This window comes from Ceratotherium simum, chromosome 3, assembly GCF_057802395.1.
Source record: "Ceratotherium simum simum isolate JZ-2026a chromosome 3, ASM5780239v1, whole genome shotgun sequence".
NCBI classification, from domain to species: Eukaryota; Metazoa; Chordata; class Mammalia; order Perissodactyla; family Rhinocerotidae; genus Ceratotherium; species Ceratotherium simum.
Genome location: NC_141902.1, coordinates 654,572 through 667,120, shown reverse-complemented (window position 1 = coordinate 667,120; position 12,549 = coordinate 654,572). Strand labels below are relative to the sequence as shown.

Here is a 12,549-nt window from a genome sequence, read left to right as displayed (position 1 = left end):
TGGGCTCTGTCTGTTATCAGGTATGGTCCCAGTGCATTTGGGGCTTATGTGAGTGGGGGCAGGGAAGGAGAGATGGGGTGTAAATTAGATCTTTTATGTGGAAAGTGTAGGGGGACAGCTTTGGTTTTTTTTCTGCATACTTAGTTTCTTCTACTTAGAGATTCCTCCAGGTCTGAAGAAAGCCTGAAACTGACTCTGGGCTTCCCTGGGCCTGAGTCCATTTATCTCACCCACACTCAAGGGCTGCATCATTTTAACCAGAAAGCCCTTTTCTCAACATTACTTTAGTGAAAAAACAGCACAAAAAGAGTCTATATTTTTCTTAATTAAATTTCATTTAGAATCACCCTATCTGAAACACTGTTTCAGCGTGTTATGGTAGAAAATGACCACGAGAATGCTTCCGTAGAGTTTAAAAGAGAGGGGATAAAATGCCTGTGTCATTAAAAACTTTTTTAACGCAACTCTGTTCAGTGGCTGGAGCTTATTCTTAAGTCGTGCATCAGGAGGTCACGTTGACTGTGTTATATTCCAGAATAACGTCTGAGAAACTTTGTGGCCTCCGGGCTTTTACAACAGAGGGAGTCAAAAGAACACCAGTGTATCCATCATCTACGCTGTTGACACCAGTGATTACTGGGGATGAGAGGTTGCATTGTGCATTTCTTAGAGTAAATTTCAGAATTACTTAAATGTTTCTCTCAGTTTGAATCTGAGTGGTACGAAGCTTCTTAGATGTTTGCAGAGGATCTAAGTGATCCAGCACCATAAGGGAACAGAAGCAGTCACGTGGAGCACCACGGCTGCGCCGGCACACTGACACTAGGCTCCTGTCAGGGAGAGAGCAGGCCGCACGTGCTCGTCCTCTAGGAAGAGGACCAGTGAATACAGCATAACTAAAATTGGCTCCAAAGCTGTTCAGAAGTTGGGAGTGAAAGGGCTATTTGTAAAGAGGCAGAAAAGCTTTTGAATTATTAGACCCACATTTCCCAATCGTCTTAGCACTCCAACACCCTGTAGCACTTTTTTTTACTTTTTTCTCTTTCTACCCTTTCAAGGGCTGCATGGCTATTATTATGATACGACAGTGAACAGAAATTGAGAATTTTGCAAACCCCGTTAGCTCTCCATCTTCATCTCAACCCCTTTTGCCTTCAGAAGATAGGAATTGTTAGAACCTGGGGCAGCCCTAGGAGATGGGTCACTTTCGTTGCAGCGATGTATGTGCTTGGCTCTGATGTCCTGTCTGATCTGCCTTCTGTGTGGGTACACACAACCACCTTTGTGTTTCAGCCCGATTCCTTAGAATTTTCCTGAATGGGCTGGAGCCCAGAAATGTACACACGGCCTTCTCCAGCATTTTTTCTGCTTTGCATCCTGGAGAGCATCTCTCTTTCTGCTGATGCTCATTACCTCTCTGGGGAGCCTATGGTGATTATACTTCAGAGGTGGATTCAGACATGAGGAGTGCAAGTATTTTCACTTAATCAAGAAACAAGACAATTACATCTATTAACAGGCCCATGAGAACCCAATTAGTCTGCTAGTTAGCAGTTTCTGAAATAATATCAATTTAACATTCACGAACTGCACTCTTCTTTTTTTTTTTTTTTTTTTGGTGAGGAAGACTGGCCCTGAGCTAACATTTGTTGCCAATCTTTCTCTTTTTGCTTGAGGAAGATTGTCCCTGAGCTAACGTACTGTGCCAGTCTTCCTCTATTTTATATATGGGATGCCGCCACAGCATAGCCTGATGAGCGGTGTGTAGATCTGCACCCGAGATCCAAACCCGCGAGCCCCAGGTTACCTAAGCAGAGTGTGTGAACTTAACCACTATACCACCAAGCCAGCCCTGCACTCTTAACGTTGTTCTAATGTGTTATTTCTCATAAGTATTAAAAATATAAGGAAGCTAAACTATTTCTGTTTTAAATTTCTGACCTGAAACACAAAAATAATATTTTTGTGTCAGTTGTACACCTGCAGCTTAGTTGTGACTCTGCCTTTATGTAATGGTTAGTTTAGCATTTGATAAGAGGGACTTTGCAATATTGTGTCTTTGACTGCATTAAAGACCAGCACTGACATGTTAAATCGAAGAACAGTTTCACCTATCAGAGGCCACATGGGTATAAATCATCAAACCAGTAGTGATTTCAAACTTGTTTTCTAAATAGATGATAAAGCCTCACTCATTCAGCCTAAATGGAGAAAAACAATCTTCATTAATGAAAACCCAAATTTTAGAACTTTTTGAAAGAAATTCTAGGAAGAATAGTTTTATTTTAAATGGTATTCAGCAGTTAGAGCTAAGCTAACAATGGACCAGATTGAACAAATTAACAAATAAAATGAATGGCAACTAGCCTAAGTGTATTTATTAAACAGTCTTCTATAGCAGTGCTTCTGAGATTGTCTGTGGGGAAGGACCAGATTTTTTAAAATTCCTAATCCACTGTGGACAGGTACTTTTGCAAAATACAGAGTTATATTAGTGGCTGTCGTGGCAATGTCAGGTTGCTCTAAGAGTTTCTCAATGTGTATTCTCAGCTGCTGCACTTATTTCATTGTGGACCACTAACAGCTTGCAGATACTTTGAGTAGCACTGTCATTAGTGTTTGAAGCTTTGAAACGATACTCCCCTCGAGTCTGTTGTCCTGGTTCTCATCCCCGCTGCAGGCTTCTGAAGTTGAGCTCCTATGAGAATTATCAGCACTTCCTAGTCACTAGGTTCTGGGTGTGAAACTGCACTTGTTCTTGGCCTGATGACTCAGGTAACCTAAGCAGCCCTCCCTTCTGTCTTGGTTGATGTAATGACGAGCTGTGTTCATCACCACACAGAGAAGAAGCAGTACCGGGAATCGTACATCAGCGACAACCTGGACCTCGACATGGACCAGCTGGAGAAGCGGTCCCGGGCCAGCGGGAGCAGCGCTGGCAGCATGAAGCACAAGCGCCTGTCGCGTCACTCCACCACCAGCCACAGCAGCTCCCACACTTCGGGCATCGAGGCCGACACCAAGCCCCGGGACACAGGACCGGAGGACAGCTACTCTGGCAGCGCCATCCACCGCAAGCTGAAAACCTGCAGTTCGATGACCAGCCATGGCAGCTCCCACACCTCAGGAGTGGAGAGTGGCGGCAAGGACCGCCTGGAAGAGGATTTGCAGGATGACGGTAACCTCCCCCAGACCCCCAGAGCTAACCCTGACCCGTCGTCACTGCTCTCTTCTGTTTCTGTACTGGGTTTTTTTTGTCAAATATTGGTTCTGTGGAATTGATGTCTGGAGAGCAACTAAGGAGTAGTATAGAGAAGGAGAGGTGTCCTGCCGTCTTCCCCAATGGCTTGGTGGAATTGCTTGTGTTTGTGAACAGTCTCCCTCTAGTCATGATCCTTTGTGGCCACAGGATGGATTTGTGGATTCTAAGTCCTAGTTGGTTTATATGAAGCAGAGAAGAGGCTGGTCCTGCAGTCCTCACGTCTGTATTTCTGATTCCCTGATTATGTAGGCATTGGTTAGGACAAAAGAGTGGATGCAGTGATATTGACAGAAATGTCTCAGGCTTCTGCAAAAAAGGAGGATTTGAGCGTAGGCCGTTTGATTAGTTAGTGAGTATTGCACCTGGCTACCTGTCTTTTTTTTTTTTTTTAAAGATTTTATTTATTCATTTTTTCCCCCCCAAAGCCCCAGTAGATAGTTGTATGTCATAGGTTCGCATCCTTCTAGTTGCTGTACGTGGGACTCGGCCTCGGGTTGGACGGAGAAGTGGTGCCTTGGGGCGTGCCCGGGATCCGAACCCGGGCCGCCAGCATCAGAGCGCGCGCACTTAACCGCTAAGCCACGGAGCCGGCCCTACCTAACTGTCTTAAGGAGATAAGACGAGACCTAGAGCCTATATCAGCCAAACTTAGCATTTGTGTGCATCTTTTTTATTACTTTTCTGTCTCAGATCATTGCTCTAGCGTTCAGGTTTGGGGAAAAGATACTGACCCCATTAAGGAAAACTGCATAACGTATGTGTGGTTACTGAGGAATTCCTATGGCTCTCAGTTTGAGTCACCAGATGCCCTGAGAGTGGGCAGCTGTGGGAAACGGGAGCTCAGGACCAGTTGTTCTACCTGTGTCAGCGGTCTGCTGTTGACGGCCCCTCAGTCTGTCTGCCCTTTGTCGCCACAGCATGATAGCACAGCTTTTCTTCTTTCTTAAGGAGTAAAGAGTAATCTACAATCAAATCATGCCATTAGCAGACACGTAGATAACACAGCAGTCCTGTGAAAAAGAGAGCACATAGCATCTAGTTGAGAATTGTCCCTAGAGTTTCCCATTGTAGACTCTCATTAGCAAATTTGTTTTTAAACATAAGTAATTACATTGCCTCCTCAAAGTTTGGCTGTGAATTATGGTGGCCACGTCCCTTCATGTCACTCAATGTCTTTTCCTTCTTCTGTGTCAGAAATAGAGATGTTGGTTGATGACCCCAGGGACCTGGAGCGGATGAATGAAGAGTCCCTGGAAGTCAGCCCAGACATGTGCATCTATATCACGGAGGACATGCTCCTGTCACGGCAGCTGAATGGACACTCCGGTGAGCTCTTGTGGGAAGCTCTTCTCCTTAGGAAGTAGGTTTTCCTGGACCAAGAAGCAGGTGCCTCAGACATAGAAAGGGCGGCGGGAGCTCTGGATCAGAGCCAGGACTAGAAGACGAGCCTTTCCAAGTCAGTGTTATGAAGCACAAGACGAGTGCCGTCTGTGGGAGCAGGGGAAGGTGGAGAAGCTCCAGGATTGGGCATGAGCATCCTCTGCCCCACGCTTGGACAAAGCTGTGTAATAAGGCTTTGTCTCTTTTTTTTGCTACCTTAAATGATCATCAGAGAATCATGTAATACATCTGGAAGGGTTCTTGGAGACCCTTCAGACTGGCCTCCTCCTTTTGACACATGAGAAAACCTGCGGATTAGAGAGGGCAGATGCTCTGTGGGTGGATAGAAACAGAAGTCTGGCCTCTGGCTTGGTTTGTTTTCTCCTGACTGTATCATATTGGGTACAGGAGTCTGAGGAAAAAGTGTCCAAAAAAGTTGACATAAAGAGACACTCGTAAGTTCCATATTTGATGAATTCTTCCAGAAAACGTGCATTCCCTGCAACCCTATTATAGGGTCATATAGTTTATATAATATAATACATAATGTATATTTCTATCAAATGAAAGATGTTATCTTAAAAACAATAGCAGCAGTATTGGTTTGTTTTCAAACCTCAGTCACTTCTAACTGCGTTTGTCACATGTCATGCATTAGTCTCTGTTCTGGAGAAAAGTGTGCCTTAGCAACCAGCACTGTGGAAATGGCCTAGCTGCTGCTTGTTCTGCCACTTGGAGCTTTGAGGGAAAGACCCTGCTACACCTGGGGTAGCCTGCCATTGCTCTGTCAAGACCCGCAGTCTCTGACAGTGAGCCTCCCTGTGTGCCGAGCAGGGGCCAGCGCACAGTCCCCATCACCCTGGCCCTCAGTCTGCAAGAGCACCAGGAGCCTGTCATGGCGGAGCTCCCGTTGCTGATCAACAGAAGTGTGGCCTCCAGAGCCTCTCCAGGAGCAGGCCTGCCGGCAGCTGCAGACTCACTCCGCCTGGCCAGTAGACCCCGCGCGCTGGCTGCTCTCCACGTGCTTAGAGCTCTTGGCCAAACTCGGCCCTTTTGTGCCATTTTCTGTATTATATTGAATTTTTTCCTTATAAATACATTCCAGTGTATATTAGCTATGCATTGACAATTATTTGCACGTTATAGGTGCATGGACAGCGTTATATTGAGTTTACTGATTGAGAATCAGATTGAGTAGTGGTGATGCACACTGCTTGTCCTCCCCTCCCTTCTTGTGGGAGTTTGGTAGGACTGGTTCCATGTCTGAGCACCAGGCGTGGTGCTGACTCTTCTAGGGCTGGGTCTGTGTTCTGGAGCAGATTATTTACAGGCCTGGCAGCCAAAAGTACATTTACCAGGAAATCCAGAAGGAAGCTTACCAAGTGCCAGACATGCACCAGTCCTCATTTTCCTGTGAAGATTTGTTCAAGAGTTTAATGCTTTTTGGAAGATAAGAATCTTTCTAGAGAGGGACTCTTTACTAAAGCAGTTTGTACCAACCCCCAAAACGTGAGTACTGCCTGAGTTTTTAAACTGTCTGCACGTAACAACAGGAACGTCTTCCTATGTCACGTCTCGACTGCACTGGTCATCAGGCAGTCTGGTAGACACTGCATCACAGAGAGACTGGAAGAGCTGAGGGACAGCACACCAGCAGTGGCTGGATAAAGTCCCCTTACTTAAGGCTCTTCATAAGGTGGGAAGGTACTTGACTTAAGGAGCTGTTTGGCCTTAAGGATCTCCCCTCATCTGTTGGAAGGAGAACGTTAGTGGCCTTCCCCTCCATCTCTCCAGTTCTTATTGGCAGTTTTACCTTCTGAAACACACTTTCGGAGAGCTTTACTCCCCTGCCACAGTCACATAGGGAGGCGTCAGCCCTGGAATCCTGCTTCCAAAATACGAGTGCTGCATGGTTAGGGGCTCCATTGACCTCGGAGATCCATAACTGAATCTTCACTGTCGCCTCCCATTTTGGTCTCTTACTAGTGCGGTCTGCCCAGGAGGTATGTGCCCCAGGGTCCCCGTCAGCCAGGAAGAGCTTCGTGAACTGTGTGCCCTGTCTGCAACCCTGCGCTGAGCCCTTCCCGTGCCTCTGTGCCTTCATCATTGTTAAAGCTCTGTTGGATAGGCACTGCTGTCAGCCCTGTGTTCTGAGAGGAGGACGCTGATCCACAGGGAGGCGAAGCCACTGGCCGGGACATGAGCTAATTCCTTGTCTGGGCCCGGCTGCAGCCCAGTCCTGGGGACTCCAGCGGCCGGGGCCCCATGCTTACCCGCTGCACGTCCGGGTGGAACAGACCCAGGAGGAGCGTCTCTGTTCTGTAGGGTGAACTCGAAGTTGGTGTGATGTGGGAGTGGGGAGGCTCCGGGAGAGAGGAAGGAGACTGCTCATACCCGCGGTCCTTGTCTTCATTACCGACATCATCACTTTAGACGCTTACTTTGGAAAATTCAGTTTCTAACTCCTACTCCCTGACCCCACGTTTATCTCCCTGCTGCCTCTTCATCATCAGGCGAGAGCGAGTGTTGCAGCCGAGTCACAGTGAGCTCCACAGTGACGGGTGACGTGTGCCCCTCTGTCCTGGTGTGTCAGACGGGGCGTGAGGTGTGAACCGTGGGCAGGCTTCATTTTCCTTTCTGTTTCACTTCAGGGTTGATCGTAAAAGAAGTCGGTTCTTCCACCTCCAGCTCCTCGGAAACGGTTGTCAAACTTCGTGGCCAGAGTACTGATTCTCTTCCACAGGTACGGAAGGACCTAAAAAATTTAAATCAGGAACTGGAGTTGTAAACAGTGTTAAATAGGAATAGGAACTTAACGTTTATATTTATACAAACAAGTGAAAATTAAAAGCCCTAAGGAGATGATTCTTACTAGAGATAACATTCCAGTTTTATTCTGAATTTATTTCCGTTTTATTTACTAGTTCTGCTTGTCTTTGTGTTGATCTTTATTTGGGTAAATGATGTCTTTTGTTGCGTACTTTATGTGGGTGGGAAGCCTCTGGCCTCAGGCTTCAGGTTAACTGTGTGTGTTGATTGACCTCAGCAACTGGGAGCAGAGTTTTGTCAGGTGTGTGATGGAGAAGTGTTCCCACTCTGACTGTTGCATTAGATTGCTCAGCTAGAGCATCTGATGACCTGTGATCACTGGTTAGACAATAAAAATGTCAAAGATACAGGTGAGTCTCAATACTCCGACTCTCATGGCTGCAGTGTTCAGACGTCACCCACGACTCAGGGTCCCTCTGTTCTCTGAGCACTGCCTCTCGGTCTTTTTGTCCTTTTTGTTTTTTATCCCCTGTGTGTCTCCCTTCTTTCTTTTACCTCCGTTTAAGCAGCCATAGTGTGAACATGACATCTTATTAGTATCTTTCTGAAAATTCCAGTGAGTAATTTCTCAGAGCACTGTGTTTAGTGTGAGGATTAGGACAACGAGCTCCAGGGCCACACTGCCTGCACACCAGCTCTGCACTCAGTGTCAGCTCTTAGTGTACATGCATGTTGTAGGCACAGCGGGGGTGCAGACTCCACACCTGCAAAATGGGGAGAGCATCTGTGCGCATCCTGGAGGATTTGTGGTGATGACCGAATGAATTCCACGTGTGAAATCGCCTCAGCACCTGGGGAGGGGGTCGTCGTCTTCAGGGAGTGTTGGGATGTGATAGCCCGGTGAAACGCTTTGCTCGGGTGTGACAGCCCGGTGAAACGCTGTGTTCGGGTGTGACACCCTAGTGAAACATTGTCATGCTCAGGCCTTGATCTCTTCTTCTGTCAGTTTTGCCCCCAGCTGAGTGAAACTTTGTCTTGACAAGGCCTTTGTGGTGTTGAGCAGCAAGAAGTGAGAGAGAGGATGCCCCCTTTCTCTAAATAACCATGGAGTGTCTTCCCTCCATGTAGTTTTTGAACCGTTTGCCGACTTGTTCTGTTTTCAGCCTGTGCCACCTCTTGGGATGGTGAGTTCCGAGCGTGCTTCCTGGCGTGTGAAGCGTGTGGCAGAACATGACCCCTGCAGGTTCAGGAGCTGCCTCCTTGTTCTGGGGCTTGCCTCCCAACCTTTTCTGCACCAGAAACACTTTGTATTATTTTTCTACACCAAGATTCTGGCTTTTAAAAACTAGTTCTTCAAGCTGTGTTTCTTAATAATTGGTCTATTTTCCCATTTCTTATTCAAATAATAACAGCCTTCAGTGTGAGAGTGTTGTCACACTGAATTGCCATATCCTAGTGAAAAGACAGAGAGACGGCATCTTGACCCATTCAGCCTTATTTTAAGGCAGTTGCTTGATTTCTGAGATGCAGCAGACGTTGGATTCTTGTTGCGTTTCCTCCTGTGTGCCGTGGGTTCCTCATCCGTAGAATGGGGGAAGAGCAGCACCCGTATCCTGGGGCTCTGGGAGGAGTGCGTGCGTGCGTGCGTGTAGCTGGTGTAGATCAGGGCCAGCAGGTAGTGCAGGCTCCATGAGCGTTCACTGCTGCTGCTGCTGCTGCTATTTCCCCACAGGCCTCGGGCCCAGAAACCTTGGATTGGAAACCACTTCCTAACATACAGGGACTCCTTAGCCTTTTATGATTTTGCAGCCTCTCTCTTTGCAGGGAGAAGATTGCTTTCCCTTTAGTCTATATTCTTTAAAGTTGTTTCACCCTTCTCTTATTTTGCAGACTATATGTCGAAAACCAAAGACCTCCAGCGATCGACACAGCTTGAGCCTTGATGACATCAGACTTAACCAGAAAGACTTCCTGCACCTTGCAGGTCTGTGTCAAGACACGGCTCAGAGTTACACCTTTGGGTGTGGCCATGGACTGGACGAGGAAGGCCTCTACTGCAGCGGCTGCTTGGCTCAGCAGTGTGTCAACATCCAAGATGCTTTTCCGGTCAAAAGAACCAGCAAATACTTTTCTCTGGATCTCACTCACGATGAAGTTCCAGAGTTTGTTGTATAAAGTGTGTCTACATGCAGCTATACGGGCGGCCTGCTGTTTGCTAGAGGTGGTGAAAGCCATGTGCTCCTTCTTGACTTATTATTGTGCCATATTTTCTTCACCCCAAACATTGCTCTTTCTTTTTCTTTATATTTGAGACGGAAATAAAAGCTTTGGGACAATCGCACTTTAAGTGTCACACAGAGGTAAGGGAACTACGGAGAATGTACAACAAGACAAGTGCCCGGGAAGTTCGTGGTCCTTTGAAAGGAGATGCCTTTGCTGGTTACCAAGCCTTCAGAATATTGAGCTGTGGTGTGTTCGATCATTGTTTTGTTTTTTAGTTCAATTACATGTAACATCACATTTTTTATCACGTGAAAGATGTTGTTAGATATTTGCTGGTAAATTATTTTTTCACTCCCTCAAGAATGCTCATGTTTTGAGGGAGAGGCAAGACGAGTCTCTTCTTTTAGTGGGGAGACCATTGCCTAGTGTGTAGCCATTACTGCCCACTGGGGCTGTCCCAGAGTGAACACTCACGAAGCCGTCACAATCATATGGTTCTAGCAAGCCAAAGACGTGTACATAGCAGAGGCGTGGCCCCGGGTCAAGAAGACGTGAATTAAGCAATAACCAGAGACTGCACTCGCTACGATGCCTTGTGACTCCTTCACGCCTGGTCAGTGCCCTGTCCTCCTGCTCTTCCAGAAAGCTCTAGGGCTCGGCTGAGTTCCTCATCCAAGTCACAGATCAGTTGTGTTCATGTCATAACACATTTTGTGGGGTTTCCAAAACCAGTTTCTGTTACAGCTGTGGAAATGTCTTAGAACATGTTTGTGCTTGGTGGTGTTTCTTTTTTAATCAAGAACAAGTTATGGTAATACTAGTTTCTGCTTAACCAAAATACCCTAACTATACATATATGTTATACATATATAAACACATGAGGCTGTGTGTGTTTATATGTGTTTAAAGCTTACTAATAACTTTTTATTTTAGTTTCCGTGACTGTCTTGTCTACATGGTTTTTGTTGTTTAATATGGAGGATGTGTCACTGAATGAATAGTACCCGCAGACAATCAGTTGATGTATAGAGTTAAGAATAACTGTTTTCTCATGTGTCTTTTGCCGTGATTCTCAACCCTGGTTGCATAACAGAATTATTTGGGGAGGTTTTAAAAAAATAACAATTTGTGGATCGCATCCCAGATGAGTTAAATCAGCCTCTTGTGGTGAGACCCAGGTGGAATTGCCTTTTCTTTTCAAGTTCTCCAGATGGAGCCAATATGCAACAGAGTTGAAAACCACTGATCTAGAGGGTGTCTCTTGTTAATGTTGAAGTAGAAGTGTACGGAAAATGTTAGTGTTGGAGAAAGGGCCGTTTTTAAGATGGTTTCTGCTACTGCTGTTAGGGTACATAGTGAAACCAAGTCAGGAGAGGCACTTGACCCTCACTGAGAGCAGTGGGGCCGCGCACTTGGGGAGAGTGCTTCATTTAGCACAAGGTCTTTCTACGAGATGTTTTTAATGACTAAGTATTTTACATTTGTTTACCATACTTTGATATACCATTTTTTCTATCTACCAGGTTTTATTAAAAAAAATTATATATTATTTTCTAAAGAAACAGTCATATTTTTGTACAAAATTAAGTTTTCAGGTAACAAAGAAATAGATTTAGGGTACAGTGGACTTGCAGTGTTACCGTGGGTGAGAGTCAGTATTACAAACACATGGAGAATGTGAACACGCTCCACCTCTGCTGCCCCTCGTGTCCCCACGTGGATGTGACAGGGCTGTGTCAACACAAGCCTCGTCACAGTAGTTTAACTGACACTTCAAAAGGCAAAAAAAGTCTGTGGAGTTCCAGAGTCATGAAATTATTTTGCTTTTATCAGATGTTTTAAAAGAACCAAAGTTTCAGATATCAGAATGTATAGAAGTGGCTGTCTCTGTATGAAAGGATCATCTAATGACTTTTATTGATAAGTCATTAAATAATCCACCGTTTCTTATCGATGCTGGAGAGACAAGTCCTGGTGAGTTTGACTCTAAAGAGCCTGGATCATGATGTGTGGTGCGTTTTCTCAGCTCTTAGTATTCCTGCGAACATCGAGGAAAAACGTGTTTAATTGAATAGGTAGTGCTCTGTGCTTCGTTTTCTCTGTTCCCTCCGGAGTCAGGGCTCCCGGTTCTGCCCTCGTTGGTGTGGTTTGGCACACCCTCTTTGTAAGTGGATTTATAAATAGTCTTGTGGGTTTTCAAAAATGAAACATGCTAAAGACATTTTTGCTTTTTGATCCACTGCAGCAGAATTATATATATGTATATGAAAATCCATTTTGAATGTCTACATTTTTGTATTTGGAAATGGTTTTAAAAAAATAAAAAAGGAAAAGAAAAGTGTAAAGCTGTTATTTATTCTGCATTTGTTAACATCCATTGCTACTCAGCAGACCGATGTGGGATATATTGCCTCCACACGTCTTCGTTTGTATTTGCACCAATGAGCTTTATATTTACGTAAACTGTAAATAGTCCTTTCTGTGAAAGGATCATCATGTCAGGATGATACCAAAAGTGTAAAAAAACTGCATTATTTTGTAATTATTCTTATAGGCATTTCATGGTAAGATTAGCAGTAAATAAAGTTACTTTTAATTTGTCTTGGAAGTGCCTTTTTTTTATTATTAGAGTCCTCAATGAAGCAAGAAGCATTAAAGAGTGGATATTTTCTGTGTTTTTCTTTCCTATAATAGAGCACATGAAAGGTCCAGGGTGATGGAATTCTGCACAAAACAGCCCCCGTGGTGTTGATGGTAAGAGCTGAGCTGAGCCCTGCTGTGTGCCGAACCCCGCTCCCCACCCGTGAGAAGTTCATGTGTCAGTTCACTTAATCCTCCTACAGTAATGCATTGTTAGGTGATCTTGTCATTGTGTGAACATCGTAGAGTGTACTTAGACTAACCTAAATGGGACA

The 12,549-nt window shown here is 45.3% G+C and overlaps 1 protein-coding gene across 6 annotated transcripts in view; it reads left to right on the top strand.

The window, feature by feature from the left end:
* FRMD6 (FERM domain containing 6) overlaps positions 1-12,236 on the top strand; it is a 74,876-nt gene extending 62,640 nt beyond the window's left edge. For all 6 annotated transcript variants that reach the window (XM_087421630.1, XM_087421608.1, XM_087421615.1 and 3 more), the window contains 4 exons: positions 2,843-3,178; positions 4,457-4,588; positions 7,294-7,385; positions 9,302-12,236. In XM_087421630.1, the coding sequence (XP_087277756.1) occupies positions 2,843-3,178; positions 4,457-4,588; positions 7,294-7,385; positions 9,302-9,586 (845 nt within the window). In that variant the 3' untranslated portion in view covers positions 9,587-12,236. The remainder of the gene's footprint in view (positions 1-2,842; positions 3,179-4,456; positions 4,589-7,293; positions 7,386-9,301) is intronic.
* Positions 12,237-12,549: the final 313 nt, after the last annotated feature.